The 17,280-nt window shown below is 37.0% G+C and overlaps 1 protein-coding gene across 1 annotated transcript in view; it reads left to right on the top strand.

Annotated features, from left to right (window-relative positions):
* Positions 1-2,417: 2,417 nt before the first annotated feature.
* Positions 2,418-17,280, top strand: part of EIF3CL (eukaryotic translation initiation factor 3 subunit C like) — a 45,846-nt gene continuing 30,983 nt past the window's right edge. Inside the window, exons 1-8 of the mRNA XM_058823038.1 lie at positions 2,418-2,450; positions 2,910-3,033; positions 3,780-3,845; positions 5,531-5,606; positions 8,939-9,052; positions 12,094-12,219; positions 14,349-14,400; positions 15,927-16,012. Coding sequence (XP_058679021.1) covers positions 2,936-3,033; positions 3,780-3,845; positions 5,531-5,606; positions 8,939-9,052; positions 12,094-12,219; positions 14,349-14,400; positions 15,927-16,012 — 618 coding nt within the window. The 5' untranslated portion in view covers positions 2,418-2,450; positions 2,910-2,935. The remainder of the gene's footprint in view (positions 2,451-2,909; positions 3,034-3,779; positions 3,846-5,530; positions 5,607-8,938; positions 9,053-12,093; positions 12,220-14,348; positions 14,401-15,926; positions 16,013-17,280) is intronic.

The raw sequence follows: 17,280 nt of genomic DNA on the forward strand, positions 1-17,280 counted from the left end.
AATTTTGAGGTAAAAATCTTCAAATTTGAAAACAAGCCCCTCAATTTTATTTAAAACTTTCAATTTTCACCCAGAAATGTCAATTTTGAGGGGGAAAATTTGGCATTTTTGGGTTAAAATCAGCCAGATTTGGGGAGGGAAAACCTGAGGGATTCTGAGGTTAAAAATCAGGAATTGTGAGGTAAAAACTGGCGAATTCTGAGGTAAAAATCGTCAAATTTGAGGAAGAAAATGTCGATTATTAATTAAACATATGATTCTTAGTCAAAATTGCAAAATTCCGATGTAAAATCCGACATTTTTGGGTCAAAATCGACTTACTTGGGAGCTTGAAATCGTGATAATTGTGAGGTGAAAAATCGATAATTCTGAGGTAAAAACTTGCGAATTCTGTTGTTAAAATTGCTAAATTTGTGGGAAAAAAGTCGATTATTGTTGAAAACTTCGATTCTTACACAAAATCGCGACTTTCGAGGCACTTCTGGGGCAAAACCCACCCATTTAGGGGAGACAAACTCGCTAATTCTGAGGTAAAATTTGGGACTTTTGAGGTAAAATCTGGAGAATTCTGAGGTGAAACTCTCCGAATTTGAGGCAGAAACATCGATTATTGTTTAAAATGTTCCATTCTTACCCAAAATCGCGAATTTCGAGGCGGTTTTGGGGCAAAATCCGCCGATTTTTGGTCCTCGGCGCCTCCGGACTCGCTTTCCCAGCGTTCCCTGCGCGCCAAACCGGAACGAGGGCGGCAATTGGGAGAGGAGGCGACGCAACCCCCCGGAGAATTGTGAGGTAAAAACTTGAGAATTTTAAAGTTAAAATCGCCGAATTTGAGGGGAAAAAAGTTGATTTTTATTAAAAATATTCGATTTCCCCCCAGAAACGTTAATTTCGGAGGTAAAATCCGACATTTGTAGGTCCAAATCGGCCGGTTTGGGTGGTAAAAACCCGATAACTGTGAGGTAAAACCTCGTGAATTCTGAGGTAAAAATTTTCCAATTTGAGGCAAATTAATTGATTTTTATTAAAAATATTCGATTTTCACTCAGAAACGTTAACTTTGGAGGTAAAATCCGACATTTTTGGGCTCAAATTGACCCGTTTGTGCGGTAAAGACCTGATAATTGTGAGGTAAAACCTCACGAATTCTGAGGTAAAAATGTTCGAATTTGAGGCAAAATGTCGATTTTTACTAAAAATATTGAATTTCTACACAGAAACGTGAATTTTAGGGGAAAAATTCTGCCATTTTTTGTGCCAAAATTGGCCACTTTAGAGATTTAGAAACATGGAGGTTCTGAGGTGAAAAATCTTCAATTCTGAGGTAAAGTCTCGTGAATTCTGAGGTAAAAAATTACAGAATTTGGAGCTAAAACCTTGATTTTTATTTCAAACTTTCAGTTTTCACTCTGAAATGCAACTTTGGAGGGTAAATTCCTGCATTTTTGAGCTAAAATTGGCCACTTCAGGGTGGTAAAACTGTGATAATTCTGAGGTGAAAAATTGTGAATTATGAGGTAAAGATCGTGTAGTTTGAAACCAAAACCTTCATTTTAATTTAAAACCTTCAATTTTTAATCAGAAACGCAACTTTGGGATGTAAAATTCTGAATTTTTGTGTTAAAATTGGTCAGATTTGGGAAGGGAATAAATTGGCAATTCTGAGGTAAAACCTTGATGAATTGTGAGGGAAAAATTCGTGAATTCTGAAGGAAAGCCCATCAAATCTGAGGTAAAAAAGTAGATTTTTATTAAAAACGTTCAATTCTGACGTAAAATCACAAATTATGGAGGTAAAATACAAGATTTTGGGTTAAAATTAGCCAATTTAAGGAGGTAAAAAACCTGATACTGCTGTGGTAAAAATCGCAAAAACTGAGGCAAATCAAAACGATTTTTATTAAAAACTTTTAGTTTTTAGCAAGAAATGCATTTTTTGAGGGTAAAATTCAGCATTTTTGGATAAAAATTTGCCAAGTTTGGGAGGTAAAATCCTGATAATTGTGAGGTAAAAACCTCCAAATTTGTGGCAGAAATGTCGATTATTGTTCAAAACGTTCGATTCTTACCCAAAATTGCGAATTTCAGAGATAAAATCAGAAATTTTTGGGTCACAGTAGGGAGATTTAGGGGAGAAAAAAATCTGATAATTATGAGGGGAAAACTCGGGAATTCGGAGGTAAAAATTCGCGAATTCTGAAGGAAAAACCTTGGAATCTGAGATTAAAAACCGATTTTTATTAAAAACGTTCTTTTTTTACCCAAGCCGCGACTCTTTGGGTCAAAATCCTCCGAGTTCGGCTCTTCGCCACTTTGGGACTCGCTTTCCCAGCGATCCCTGCGCGCGAACCCGGAAGTGGGGCGGTCTTAAGAGCGGAAGTGACGCAGCGCCACTTCCGCTTCGGCCTTTCAGCCCTTCCGTACCGGCGGCTCCGCGTGCGGCGCGTTCGGTGCGGGGGGAGAAGGGGCGGAATTGGGGGGTGGGGGAGGGGCCCGCGGGGTGTCCCGCGGTGGGGGAGGGGCCCGGTGGGGGGGTGAGGGAGGATTTGGGGCGAAATTCGCGGATTTGCGGGCAAAAGACGCGGCAGAAATCGGAGCTTGCGGGACGTGAGGGGGGTGGGGGAGGGGCGGGATTTGGGCGGTTTTGCGCCGAATTTTGAGGATTCTGAGGGAAAATTGGAGGATTTTGGGTTGGAATTGTTGATTTTTTGCTTAAACTTACGATTTTTATTCTAAAGTTTGCTTTAAAACTCCCAATTTTCACCTTAACCCCCTCAGCTTTTGGGTCAAAACGCTCTAATTATAGGTTTAACCCATGAGGTTCCTCATGAAAACGCTGAAATTTTGGGTGAAAGTTGTGAATTTTTAGGTCCGAACCTCGGGGTTTTTTGGCGGTTTTGTCTCCCCAGGCTGCCCCTCCCTCTGTGTCGCGATAATGTCGCGATTCTTCACCACCGGCTCCGACTCCGAGTCCGAGTCCTCCGCGTCGGGAGATGAAACCGCGCCCAAAGCGCCGGGGGGACCCTACAGCAAGTGGGCGGGGCTAAAGGGGAAGGGGCGGGGCTAAAGAGAAAGGGGCGGGAGTAAAGGAGAAAGGGGAGGGGTTAAAGGGAAAGGGGGAGGGGTTTAGGGAGAATGGGGAGGGGTTAAAGGGATTGGGGAGGGGTAAGGAAAATGGAGAGGGGTTTAAAGAGAAAGGGGCGTGGCTAAAGAAATGAGGAGGGGCAAAAGAAAAGGGGAGGAGGTAAAGGGAAAGGGGGAGGGGCTGAAGAAAAAGGGGAGGAGTTAAATGGAAAAGGGGTGGAGTTAAAGGAAAAAGAGGTGGAGTTGAAGAGTAGAGGAAAAGGGGAGGGGCTTAACAGAGGGAGTAAAGGAAAAGTAGAAAGAATAAAATAAGGGGAGGAGCTTAAAGGTAAAAGGGGCGTGGCTTAAAGGGAAAGTAAAGTGTTAAGAATGAGGGGAGGGGTTTAAGATAAAGGGGAGGGGCTTAAGAGAGTGGGGGAGGGGTTTAAAGAAAAAGGGGAGGGGTTTAAGTGGAGTCAGAAGGGTTAAAATGGGTGGGGAAGGATGGGAAAGGGGCGGGGTTCAAAGAAAGGGGGTGGGGCTAAAAGGAAAAGATTTAAAGGAAAGAGGAGGGGCCAAAATGAAAGGGGGCGGAGTTAAAGGGAAGGGGAGTGGCTGAAGGAAAGCAGGGTTAAACCAATAGGGGCCGGGCTAAAGGAAAGGGGAGGAGCTAAAGCAAAGGGGGCGGGGTTTAAGGTGTGTGGCCCCGCCCCCAGGCCGCTGCTGCTCAGTGAGGATGAGGAGGACACGAAGCGCGTGGTGAGGAGCGCCCGCGACAAGAGGTGAGAGATTGATCGCTATTGATCGGTTATTGATTGGGTATTGATGGCTCATTGATCGGTTGTTGATCAGCTGTTGATGAGATGTTGATCAGTCACTGGTTGGTTATTGATCATTATTGATCAGTGATTGGTCCGGTGTTGATTGGTTAATGATTGGCTGGAGATCTGCTATTGGTCGTTATTAATTTGCTATTGATGAGCTATTGATTGGCTATAGATCACATGTGAATCAGCCTTTGGTCACCTATTGATTGGCTATAGATCAGTTATTGATCAGCTATTGATTTGCCATAGACCAGTTATTGATCAGCTATTGATCGGCTATTGATTGGCTATTGATTGTTTATTGATTGGATCGGTTCCAAGTTGTTCTCTATTGATCCCCATTGATCCCTATTGTTCCCAATGGCCCCAGATTGGTCCCAATGGGTCCCTATTGATCCCAATGGGTCCGTATTGATCCCTATTGGTTCCTATTGATTTGGTTCCCATTGATCCCAATGGCTCCAAATCAACCCAAATTGATCCTGATTGATCCCTATTAATCCCTATTGATCCCAATGGCTCCAAATTGATCCCTATTGGTCTCTATTGATCCCTATTGGTTTGGTTCCCATTGATCCCAATGGCTCCAAATCGACCCCAATTGATCCTGATCAATCCCTGTTGATCCCAATGGGTCCATATTGATCCCTATTGGTTCTTATTGGTTTGGTTCCTATTGATCCCAATGGGTCCATATTGATCCCTATTGGTTCTTATTGGTTTGGTTTCTATTGGTCCCAATGGCTCCAGATTGATCCCTATTGGTTCCTATTGGTTTGGTTCCTATTGATCCCAATGGCTCCAGATTGACCCCAATCAATCCTGATTGATCCCTATTGATCCCAATGGGTCCAAATCAGCCCCAATTGATCCTGATTGATCCTTATTGATCCCTATTGATCCCAATGGCCCCACATTGATCCCTATTGATCCCTATTGGTTTGGTTCCCATTGATCCCAATGGCTTCAAGTCAGCCCCAATTGATCCTGATCGATCCCGATTGATCCCAATGGCCCCAAATCGATCCCAATCGACCCTGATCGATCCCGATTGATCCCAATGGCCCCAAATGGATCCCAATCAATCCCATTGATCCTGATTGATCCCGATTGATCCCAATGGCCCCAAATCGATCCCAATCGACCCTGATTGATCCTGATTGATCCCAATCGACCCCAATGGCCCCAAATGGACCCTGATTGATCCCAATTGATCCCAATGGCCCCAAATCGACCCCAATCAATCCCGATTGATCCCAATGGCCCCAATTGATCCTGATTGATCCCAATTGACCCCAATCGACCCTGACTGATCCCGATTGATCCAAATCGACCCCAAATCGACCCTGATTGATCCCGATTGATCCCAATGGCCCCAAATGGACCCCAATCGATCCTGATTGATCCCGATTGATCCCAATGGCCCCAAATGGACCCTGATTGATCCTGATTGATCCCGATTGATCCCAATGGCCCCAAATGGACCCCAATCGACCCTGATTGATCCCAATGGCCCCAAATCGACCCCAATTGATCCTGATTGATCCCGATTGATCCCAATGGCCCCAAATCGATCCCAATGGACCCTGATTGATCCCGATTGATCCCAATGGACCCTGATCGATCCCGATTGATCCCAGGTACGAGGAGCTCACCAACCTGATCCGCTCCATCCGCAACGCCATGAAGATCCGCGACGTCAGCCGCTGCCTCGAGGTGCCCAAACCCCAAAACCCAAAACTTTTCCTCCTTTTCCCCCAAACCCCTCCTTCCTCTCCTCCAAAAATTCTTTTTTTTTCTATTTATTCATTAATTTCCCCCATTTTTCCCCATTTTTTCTCCTTTATTCCCATTTTTCTCCCTTTTTTCAATTTTTTTTCAATTTTCCCCCCTTTTTCCTGATTGTTCACCGTTTCTCCCCCTTTTTTCTTCTCTTTTTTTTTCCAATTTTATTTTCTCTCCTTTTTTACTTTTTTTTCCTTTTTCCCCTAAAATCCTCATTTCCCCCTTTCCAACTCTTTTCCCCTATTTTTTCTTCTATTTTCTTCTTTTTTTCATATTTTTCCTTGATTTATTCTCATTTTTCACTATTTTCTCTCACTTCTCTTGATTTCCCCTTTTTTCCCTCAATTTTTCCGTTTCTTTCCTCATTTTTACTCCTTTTCCTCCCATTTTTCTTCCCCCCATTTTTTCCTTATTTTCCTCCAAATTTTCTCTTTTCCCCCCTTTTTTTTCTCTTTTTTTGCCCTCAATTTTTCCCCTTTCCCCCCCACTTTTCCCCCTATTTTTTTTTTTTTTGCCTTCAATTTTTTCCTTTTTTTGCCCTCAATTTTTTCCTTTTTTTGCCTTCAATTTTTTCCCTCGACATTTCCTCCTTTTTTCCTTTTCTTTCCTTTTCCTTCCCCATTTTTCCTGTTTTTCAGCCGTTTCCCCCCATTTTTTCTTATTTCCCCCTCCATTTTCACCTCCCTTTTTCCCCTTCATTTTCCTCCCAATTTCCCCTCATTTTAATTCCATTTTCCTCCTTTTCCCCTCCCATTTTCCCACTAAAAATTCCCCTTTTCCCCCCCTTTTTCCCCTCTAAAAACCTTTTTTTTTAGATTTTTCTTCGCCCCATTTTTTCCTTATTTTCCTCCAAATTTTCTTTTTCCCCCCATTTTTTTCTCTTTTTTTGCCTTCAATTTTTTCCTTTTTCCCCAATTTTTTCTTCTTTTTCCCCCCACTTTTCCCCCTATTTTTTCTTTTTTTTTGCCTTCAATTTTTCCCTCTACATTTCCTCCTTTTTCCTCCTTTTTTCCCTTTCCTTTTCCTTCCCCATTTTTCCTGTTTTTCAGCCATTTTCCCCCCATTTTTTCTTTTTTTCCCCTTCATTTTCCTCCCAATTTCCCCTCATTTTAATTCCATTTTCCTCCTTTTCCCCTCCCATTTTTCCCACTAAAAATTCCCTTTTTCCCCTCATTTTTCCCTCTAAAAATCCAAATTTTTTCCCCTTTTCTCCTATTTTCTCCCCAAATTTCTCATTTTTCACCCAAATTCCCTTTTTTTTCCCTATTTTTCCCCCTAAAAATTCCATTTTTTCCCTAATTTTCCCTCTAAAAATTCCCTTTCTTTCTCTATTTTTCCCCATGAAACTTCCTTTTTTTCACCCATATTTTTCCCTCTAAAAATTCCCTTTATTCCCCTATTTTCCCCCTATTTTTCTCCTCGATTTTTCCCTCTAAAATTCCTTTATTTCCCCTCTAAAAATTCCCTTTATTTCCTTCTTTTCCCCCCTAAAAATTCCATTTTCTCCTCTAAAAATTCCCTTTTTCCCCTCATTTTTCCCTCTAAAAATCCAATTTTTTTCCCATATTCTCCTATTTTCTCCCCAAATTTCCCATTTCTTCCCCAATTTTCACCCAAATTCCCTTTTTTTCTCCATTTTCCCCCCTAAAAATTCCCTTTTTTCCCATTTTCCCTCTAAAAATTCCCTTTCTTTCTTTATTTTCCCCCATAAAACTTCCCCTTTTTCACCCATATTTTTCCCTCTAAAAATTCCCATTTTCCCCTCGATTTTTCCCTCTAAAATTCCTTTATTTCCCCTCTAAAAATTCCCTTTATTTCCCTCTTTTCCCCCCTAAAAATTCCCATTTTTCCCTCTAAAAATCCCAATTTTTTTTGCATTTTCTCTCTGTTTTCTCCTATTTTCTCCCCAAATTTCCCATTTTTTCCCCAATTTTCACCCAAATTTCTTTTTTCTTTTCCTATTTTTCCCCCATTTCCCCTCTATAAATTCCCTTTCTTTCTCTATTTTTCCCCATAAAACTTCCCCTTTTTCACCCATATTTTTCCCCCTAAAAATTCCAATTTTCCCCTCAATTTTTCCCTCTAAAATTCCTTTATTTCCCCTCTAAAAATCCCCTTTTTCCCCTCATTTTCCCTCTAAAAATCCCAATTTTTCTCCTATTTTCCCTCTAAAAATCCCATTTTTTTTTGCATTTTCTCTCCGTTTTCTCCTATTTTCTCCCCAAATTTCCCATTTTTCCCCATTTTTCACCCAAATTCCCATTTTTCCCCCTAAAATTTCCCTTTTTCCCCTCATTTTTCCCTCTAAAAATCCCATTTTTTTTCGTATTTTCCCTCTAAAAATCCCATTTTTTTTCATATTTTCTCTCTGTTTTCTCCGATTTTCCCCCCAAATTTCCCATTTTTTCCCATTTTTCACCCAAATTCCCTTTTTTTCCCCCATTTTCCCCCTAAAATTTCCCTCTTTTTCCCCCGTTTTCCCTCTATAAATTCCCTTTCTTTCTCTATTTTTCCCCATGAAACTTCCCTTTTTTCACCCATATTTTCCCCCTAAAAATTCCCTTTATTCCCCCATTTTTCCCCCTAAAAATTCCCATTTTCCCCTCGATTTTTCCCTCTAAAATTCCTTTATTTCCCCTCTAAAAATTCCCTTTATTTCCCTCTTTTCCCCCCTAAAAATTCCCATTTTTCCCTCTAAAAATCCAATTTTTTCGTATTTTCTCTCCGTTTTCTCCTATTTTCTCCCCAAATTTCCCATTTTTCCCCATTTTTCACCCAAATTCCCATTTTTCCCCCTAAAATTTCCCTTTTCCCCCTCATTTTTCCCTCTAAAAATCCCAATTTTCTCGTATTTTCCCTCTAAAAATCCCATTTTTTTTCGTATTTTCTCTCCGTTTTCTCCTATTTTCTCCCCAAATTTCCCATTTTTCCCCCAATTTTCACCCAAATTCCCTTTTTTTCTCTATTTTTCCCCCCTAAAAATTCCATTTTTTTCCCTAATTTTCCCTCTAAAAATTCCCTTTCTTTCTTTATTTTCCCCCATAAAACTTCCCCTTTTTCACCCATATTTTTCCCCCTAAAAATCCCCTTTTTTCCCTCATTTTCCCTCTAAAAATCCCAAATTTTCTCCTATTTTCCCTCTAAAAATCCCATTTTTTTTCGCATTTTCTCTCCGTTTTCTCCTATTTTCTCCCCAAATTTCCCATTTTCTCCTCAATTTTCACCCAAATTTCCATTTTTTTCCCATTTTTCCCAATTTCCAGGAGTTTGAGCTGCTGGGCCGTGCCTGGACCAAGGCCAAGGGCGTCGTGGACAGGGACGGAGTTCCCAGGTTCTACCTCAGGATCCTGGCTGACCTGGAGGATTACCTCAACGAGGTGCGAATTTTGCCTTAAAATCACAAAATTTGGCAAATTTTAAAATTTGGGGAATTTTTCCAGATTTTTTGGGGTTTTTTTTAGCGAAAATTTGGCTTTTTTCTGATTTTTTTCTGATTTTTTATGAATTTTTTCTGATTTTTTTCTGATTTTTTACGCATTTTTCTCGCATATTTTTCTGATTTTTTAAAATTTTTTTTCTGATTTTTTACTAAATTTTTGTGATTTTCCTCAGTTTTTTTTTTCTGAAACTTTTCTGATTTTTCTCTTTTTTTTTTTTATTTTTTTTCTGACTTTTCTGTGATTTTTTTCTGATTTTTCCTGATTTTTCTCTGATTTTTCTCTGATTTTTTCCTGATTTTTCTCTGATTTTTCCCTCATTTTTTACTGTTTTTTCCCTAAATTTTTCCTGATTTTTCTCTGATTTTTCCCTCATTTTTCAGTTTTTTTCCCCAATTTTTTTTTCTGATTTTTCTCTGATTTTTCCCTCATTTTTTCCTGTTTTTTCCCTAATTTTTCTCTCATTTTTCTCTCATTTTTTCCTGATTTTTCTCTGAGTCTCCGCTTCTACCTCAGGATCCTGGCTGACCTGGAGGATTACCTCAACGAGGTGCGAATTTTGCCTTAAAATCACAAAATTTGGCAAATTTTAAAATTTGGGGAATTTTTCCAGAATTTTGGGGGGTTTTTTTAGCGAAAATTTGGCTTTTTTCTGATTTTTTTCTGATTTTTTTCTGATTTTTTATGAATTTTTTCTGATTTTTTACACATTTTTTCTCTGATATTTTTCTGATTTTTTAAAAATTTTTTTCTGATTTTTTACTAAATTTTTGTGATTTTTCTGAGGCTTTTTTTTTGAAATTTTTCTGATTTTTCTCCTTTTTTTTGGATTTTTTTCCTGATTTTTCTCTGAATTTTTCTCTGAATTTTTCTCTGATTTTTCCTGATTTTTCTCTGATTTTTCCCTCATTTTTTACTATTTCTTCTCTAATTTTTTTCTGATTTTTCTCTGATTTTTCTCTGATTTTTCCCTCATTTTTTACTGGTTTTTTCCTAATTTTTCCCTAATATTTTTCTGATTTTTCTCTGATTTTTCTCTGTTTTTTCTCTCATTTTTTCCTGATTTTTCTCTGAGTCCCCGCTTCTACCTCAGGATCCTGGCTGACCTGGAGGATTACCTCAACGAGGTGGGGTTTGGGGCTAAAAACACAAAATTTGGCAAATTTGAAAATTTGGGGAATTTTTCCAGAATTTTTGGGTTTTTTTTTAGCGAAAATTTGGCTTTTTTCTGATTTTTTTCTGATTTTTTCTGAATTTTTTCTGATTTTTTTACGCATTTTTCTCTGATCTTTCTCTGATTTTTCTTTGCTTTTTTCAAATTCTTTTCAGATTTTTTATTTGATTTTTTACTAAATTTTTGTGATTTTTCTCAGCTTTTTTTCTGAATTTTTTTTGATTTTTCTCTCTTCTTTTCAGATTTTTTTTCCTGACTTTTCTCTGATTTTTTTCTCTGGTTTTCCTCTGATTTTATTTCTGATATTTCTCTCATTTTTTTCTAAACTTTTTCTAATTTTTCTCTGGGTTTTTTTCTCTGATTTTTCTCTGATTTTTTCCTGACTTTTCCCAGGTTTTTCTCTGATTTTTCTCTGATTCTTAAAAATTTTACTCTGAATTTCTTCTGATTTTTCTCTGATTTTTTTTCTCTAATTTTTTACTGATATTTTCCAGATTTTTCTCTTTTTTTTCTGATTTTTTTCCTGATTTTTTACTAAATTTTTGTGATTTTTCTCAGGGTTTTTTTTTCTGAAATTTTTCTGATTTTTCTCCTTTTTTTTGGATTTTTTTCCTGATTATTCTCTGAATTTTTCTCTGATTTTTTCTAATTTTTCTTTGATTTTTCCCTGATTTTTAATGCTTTTTACTGGTTTTTCTCTGGGTTCTTTTTCTAATTTTTCACAGATTTTTTTTCTGATTTTTCTGGGTTTTTTTCTAATTTTTCCTGATTTTTTTCTCTGATTTTTTCCTATTTTTTCCTCTCATTTTTTAATATTTTTTCTCTCATTTTTATCATTATTTTTTCTGATTTTTGGGGGGGTTTTTTTCCAATTTTTCTTTGATTTTTCCTGATTTTTTTCTGTTTTTTTTCTGATTTTTTCTCATTTTTTAAATGATTTTTTTTCTAATTTTCTCTGATTATATTCTGATTTCTTGCTGTTTTTTTCTCTAAATATTTTTCTGATTTTCCTCTAATTATTCCTGATTTTTTTCTCTGATTTTTAAATTTTTTTTTTCTGATTTTTCTCTAATTTTTCTCTTTTTTTTTCCTGAATTTTCCTGATTTTCTTTCTGATTTTCTGGGATAATTTTTTAGAATTTTACCCTCAATTTTCAAACTATTACAGCATTTTTTAAACACTTTTCCTGAGTTTTATACAAATTTTAAAATTTCTTTTTCTTTTTTTTTTCAACTTTTTCCTTGCTTTTTCTAGATTGGGTGAATTTTGATCATTTTTGGGTCATTTTTTATTATTTTTATGTCTTTGGGTCATTTTTATTATTTTTGGGCCATTTTTTTGCTTTTTTTTTGTGATTTTTCCACCATTTTTTGGTCGTTTTTTCTCATTTTTTCACCATTTTTTTCTCTTTTTTTTTTCATTTTTTCACCGTTTTTTGTGATTTTTTCACCGTTTTTTCTCTTTTTTTTTTTTTCCCCATTTTTTGTGATTTTTTTCACTGTTTTTCTCTTTTTTTTTTTTTCCCCATTTTTTGTGATTTTTTTCACTGTTTTTCTCTTTTTTTTTTTTATTTTTTCACCGTTTTTTGTGATTTTTTCACCGTTTTTTCTCTTTTTTTTTTTTATTTTTTTCCCCATTTTTTGTGATTTTTTTCACTGTTTTTCTCTTTTTTTTTTATTTTTTTCCCCATTTTTTGTGATTTTTTTCACTGTTTTTCTCTTTTTTTTTTTTATTTTTTCACCGATTCTTGTGATTTTTTCACCGTTTTTTCACCATTTTTTTTATTTTTTCCCCATTTTTTGGCAGCTGTGGGAGGACAAGGAGGGCAAGAAGAAAATGAACAAGAACAACGCCAAAGCTCTGAGCTCCCTGCGGCAGAAACTGCGCAAATACAACCGCGACTACGAGGGGCAGATCGCGGCCTACAGACAGGTCAGCAAGGGGTTAAAAATTGGGGAAAATTGGCCAAAAATTGGGCAAAAATTGGATTAAAAATGGGGAAAATTTGGGGAAAATTTGGGGAGAAACGGGGAAAAAATCGGGCAAAAATTGAATTTAAATTGGGGAAAATTGGATTAAAAACGGGCAAAAATGAGATAAAAAATAGAATTTAGGGTGGGCAAAAACTGGATAAAAAATGGGGGAAGATTGGGAAAAAGTGGGGCAGAAAATGAATTTAAAATTGGGTAAAAAATGGAATAAAAATGGGGGAAATTGAGGAAATACAAGCGGGGACTACGAGGGGCAGATCCTGCCTGCAGACAGGTCAGCAAAGGATTAAAAAATTGCGGGAAAATTTGGCCAAAAATTGGGCAAAAATTGGATTAAAAATGGGGAAAATTTGGGGAAATTTGGGGAGAAACGGGGAAAAAATGAGGGAGAAACAGGGAAAAAATTGGGGCAAAAATTGAATTTAAATTGGGGAAAATTGGGCAAAAATTGGATTAAAAATGGGGAAAATTTGGGGAAAATTTGGGGAGAAACGGGGAAAAAATCGGGCAAAAAATGAATTTAAATTGGGGGAAAATTGGGTAAAAAATGGGGGGAAATTGGATTAAAAACGGGCAAAAATGAGATAAAAAATAGAATTTCGAATAGGCAAAAATTGGATAAAAAAATGGGAGAAATCAGGGGAAGATTGGGAAAAAGTGGGCAAAAAATGAGGTGGAAAAATGGGTAAAAAATGGAATAAAAATGGGTAAAAAAATGGAATAAAAATGGGTAAAAAAATGGAATAAAAATGGGGAAATTGAGGAAATACAAGCGCGACTACGAGGGGCAGATCCTGCCTGCAGACAGGTCAGCAAAGGGTTAAAAACGGGAAAATTGGCCAAAAATTGGAGTAAAAATGAGGGGAAAAATTGGGGGAAAAATTGGAGTAAAAATGGGGGGAAAAAGGAAAAAATTGGGGAAAAAATGGGGGGGAAATGGGAAAAATTGGGGGAAAAATTGGATTAAAAATGGGGAGAAAAAGGAAAAAATTGGGGGAAATTGGGCAAAAAACCGAGAAAAATTTGGGGGAAAAATTGGGAAAACTGGATTAAAAATGGGGGAAAAATTGGATTAAAATGGGGAGAAAAAGGGAAAAATTTGGCAAAAAAAAGGAGAAAATTTGGGGGGAAAATGGGGAAAATTGGGGGAAAAATTGGATTAAAAATGGGGAGAAAAAGGAAAAAATTGGGGAAAAAATGGGGGGGAAAATTGGATTAAAATTGGGGAAAATTTGGGGGGAAAATTGGGGGAAAAATTGGATTAAAAATGGGGGAGAAAAAGGGAAAAATTGGGGGAAATCCGGGGGAAAATTTAATTTAAAATGGGGAGAAAAGGAAAAATTGGGTAAAAATTGGGCAAAAGGGAAATTTGGGGGGAAAGGAAAAAATTGAGGAAAATTTGAGGGAAAATGGGGGTAAAGTTGGATTAAAAATGGGGAGAAAAAGGAAAAAATTGGGGGAAATCGGGGGGAAAATTTGATTTAAAATGGGGAGAAAAAGGAAAAAAATCGGGGAAAAATTGGGCAAAAAACGGGGAAAATTTGGGGGGGAAATTGGGGGAAAAATTGGATAAAAAATGGGGAGAAAAAGGAAAAAATTGGAGAAAAATTGGGCAAAAAGGAGCAAAATTGGGGGGAAAATTGGATTGAAAATGGGAGGAAAGGAAAAAATTGGAGAAAAATTGGGCAAAAAAAGGGGAGAATTTGGGGGGAAAATCGGGAAAATTGGATTAAAAATGGGGAAAATTTGGGGGGAAAATTGGGTGGAAAACTGAATTAAAAATGGGGAAAAAAAGGAAAAATTAGGGAAAATTTGGGGGGAAAATTGGATTAAAAATGGGGAGGAAAAGGAAAAAAATGGGGGGAAAATTGAGTGAAAAATTGGATTAAAAATTGGATTAAAAATTGGATTAAAAATGGGAAGAAAAGGAAAAAATTGGGGGGAAAAATTGGATTAAAAAAGGGGAAAATTGGGGAAAATTTGGGGGGAAAATTGGAGAGAAAAACGGGCAAAAATTGGGCAAAAAAGGGGAAATTTTGAATAAAAAAAATAAATTTTTTTCGTTTTCAGAACCCAGAACAATCGGATGAGGACGAGGAGAAAAGCCGAAGAGATTCCGAAGGTTTGGGGAATTTTGGGGCAAATTTGGAATTTTTTGGTCGTTTTTAGGATTTTGGGGCCATTTTTGGGGGCAAAATTTGAGATTTTTTTGGGATAATTTTGGGAGAATTTTGAGGATATTTGGGGCTTTTTGCTTTTGGAGTTTTTTTTTTGATTATTTGGATTTTTGGGGGAATATTTGGGATTTTTTAATGATTTTGGGGGTGGTTTCTGGAATTTTTGGGGTATTTTGGGGTCATTTTTGGAGGGAATTTTGGGATAATTTTGGGGGATTTTTTGGGGTAATTTTGGGGATAATTTGTGGGATTTTGGGGTCTTTTTTTGAATTTTTGGGGCTATTTTGGAGTCATTTTTTGAGAGAATTTTGGAATAATTTGGGGTTTTTTTGGGTGATTTTTTGGGGGATTTTTGGGGTAATTTTGGGATAACTTTGGGTTTTTTTGGGGTCATTTTTGGGGGAATTTTGGGGATTTTTTGGGGATCATTTGGGGTTTTTTGGGGTCATTTTTTGAGGGAATTTTGGGATAATTTTGGGGTTTTTTGGGGCAATGTTTTGAAATTTGGGGTCATTTTTGGAGGGAATTTTGGGATAATTTTGGGGGTTTTTTGGGGGATTTTTGGGGTAATTTTGGGAGAATTTTGGGGGTTTTTTGGGGTAATTTTGGGAGAACTTTGGGTTTTTTTTTTAGGGTCATTTTTTGGGGCTATTTCGGGCTAATTTTGGGAATTTTTGGGGTCATTTTTGGGGGATAATTTCAGATTTTGGGGTCCTATTTTGGAATTTTTGGGGCTATTTTGGGGTCCTTTTGGGGGCTATTTTGGAATAATTTTGGGAATTTTGGGGGTCATTTTTTGGGGGATAATTTCGGATTTTGGGGTCATCTTTTGGAATTTTTGGGCTATTTTGGGGTCATTTTGGGGCTGTTTTGGGATAATTTTGGGGAAGTTTTGGGGCCATTTTTTGGGGCTATTTTGGGATAATTTTGGAAATTTTGGGGATCATTTTGGGGGGGATAATTTTGGATTTTGGAGTCATATTTTGGAATAATTGGGGCTATTTTGGGATAATGTTGGGGCTGTTTTGGGATAATTTTGGGATAATTTTGCGAATTTGGGGGTCCTTTTTTGGGGGATAATTTGGGATTTTGGGGTCATTTTTTGGAATTTTTGGGGCTATTTTGGGGTCATTTTTTGGGGCTATTTTGGGGTAATTTTGGGGTCATTTTTGGGGGGATAATTTAGGATTTTGGGGTTATATTTTGGAATTTTTAGGGCTATTTTGGGATAAATTTGGGAATTTTGGGGTCATTTTTTGGGGCAATTTTGGGATAATTTTGGGGAATTTTTGGGGGTCATTTTTTGGGGGATAATTTCGGATTTTGGGGTCATTTTTTGGAATTTTTGGGGCTATTTTGGGATAATTTGGGGAATTTTCGCAGGGGAATTTTTGGAGTTTGTACAGAATTTTGAATTTTGGGGCCGATTGTGAATTTTTGGGGTAATTTTGGTGAATTTTGGCTTTCCCAGGCTCCGGTTCCTCCTCGGGGGCCGAGGACGAGGCCGCGAATTTCCTGAAGCGCCGCGAGCGCGACGAGAACAGGGGGAGGTACAAGGTCAGCGGGAAATTCAATTTTGGGGGGAAAAATGGGGAAAAATTGGGAAAATACACAGAAAAAAAATGGGGAAATTTGAGGGAAAAATCAGTGAAAAATGGGATTAAAAACTGGAGAAAATTGGGCAAAAATTGGAATAAAAATGGGGAAATTTGGGGAAAAAATCAGTGAAAAATGGGTTTAAAAACTGGAGGAAATTGGGGAAAAAATGGGCAAATATTGGAATAAAAATGTGTTAAAAATGGGGAAATTTGAGGGAAAAATCACTAAAAAATGGGATTAAAAATTGGGGGAAATTGGGCAAAAATTGGAATAAAAATGGGGAAATTTGGGGAAAAATCAGTGAAAAATTGGATTAAAAACTGGAGGAAATTGGGCAAAAATTGGGATAAAAACAGGTTAAAAATGGGGAAATTTGGGGGAAAAATTGGGGAAAAATGGGATTAAAAACTGGAGGAAATTGGGCAAAAATTGGGCAAAAATTGGAATAAAAACGCGTTAAAAATGGGGAAATTTGAGGGAAAAACCAGGCAAAAATGGGATTAAAAACTGGAGCTAATTGGGCAAAAATTGGAATAAAAATGCATTAAAAATGGGAAAATTTGAGGGAAAAACCAGTGAAAAATGGGATTAAAAACGGAGGAAATTGGGCAAAAATTGGAATAAAAACGTGTTAAAAATGGGGAAAATTGAGGGAAAAATCAGGCAAAAATGGGATTAAAAACTGGAGGAAATTGGGCAAAAATTGGAAGAAAATTGGAATAAAATTGCGTTAAAAATGGGGAAATTTGAGGGAAAAATCCGTGAAAAATGGGATTAAAAACTGGAGGAAATTGGGCAAAAAATGGGCAAAAATTGGAATAAAAACGTGTTAAAAATAAAGAAATTTGAGGGAAAAATCAGTGAAAAATGGGATTAAAAACTGGGGGAAATTGGGCAAACATTGGAATAAAAACGCGTTAAAAATGGGGAAATTTGGGGAAAAATCAGTGAAAAATGGGATTAAAAACTGGAAAAAATTGGGCAAAAATTGGAATAAAAATGTGTTAAAAATGGGGAAATTTTGGGAAAAAAAACAGGCAAAAATGGGGGGAAAATGGTTTGAAAATGGGGAGAAAATGGGTGAAAATTAAATGAAAAATGGAGAGAAAATGGGTTAAAATTAAATTAAAAATCTGGAAAATGGGGAGAAAATGAGGAAAAATTAAATTAAAAATGTGGAAGAATGGGGAGAAAATGAGGAAAAATTAAATTAAAAAGAAGGAGAA

This window comes from Ammospiza caudacuta, chromosome 37, assembly GCF_027887145.1.
Source record: "Ammospiza caudacuta isolate bAmmCau1 chromosome 37, bAmmCau1.pri, whole genome shotgun sequence".
Classification (NCBI taxonomy): domain Eukaryota; kingdom Metazoa; phylum Chordata; class Aves; order Passeriformes; family Passerellidae; genus Ammospiza; species Ammospiza caudacuta.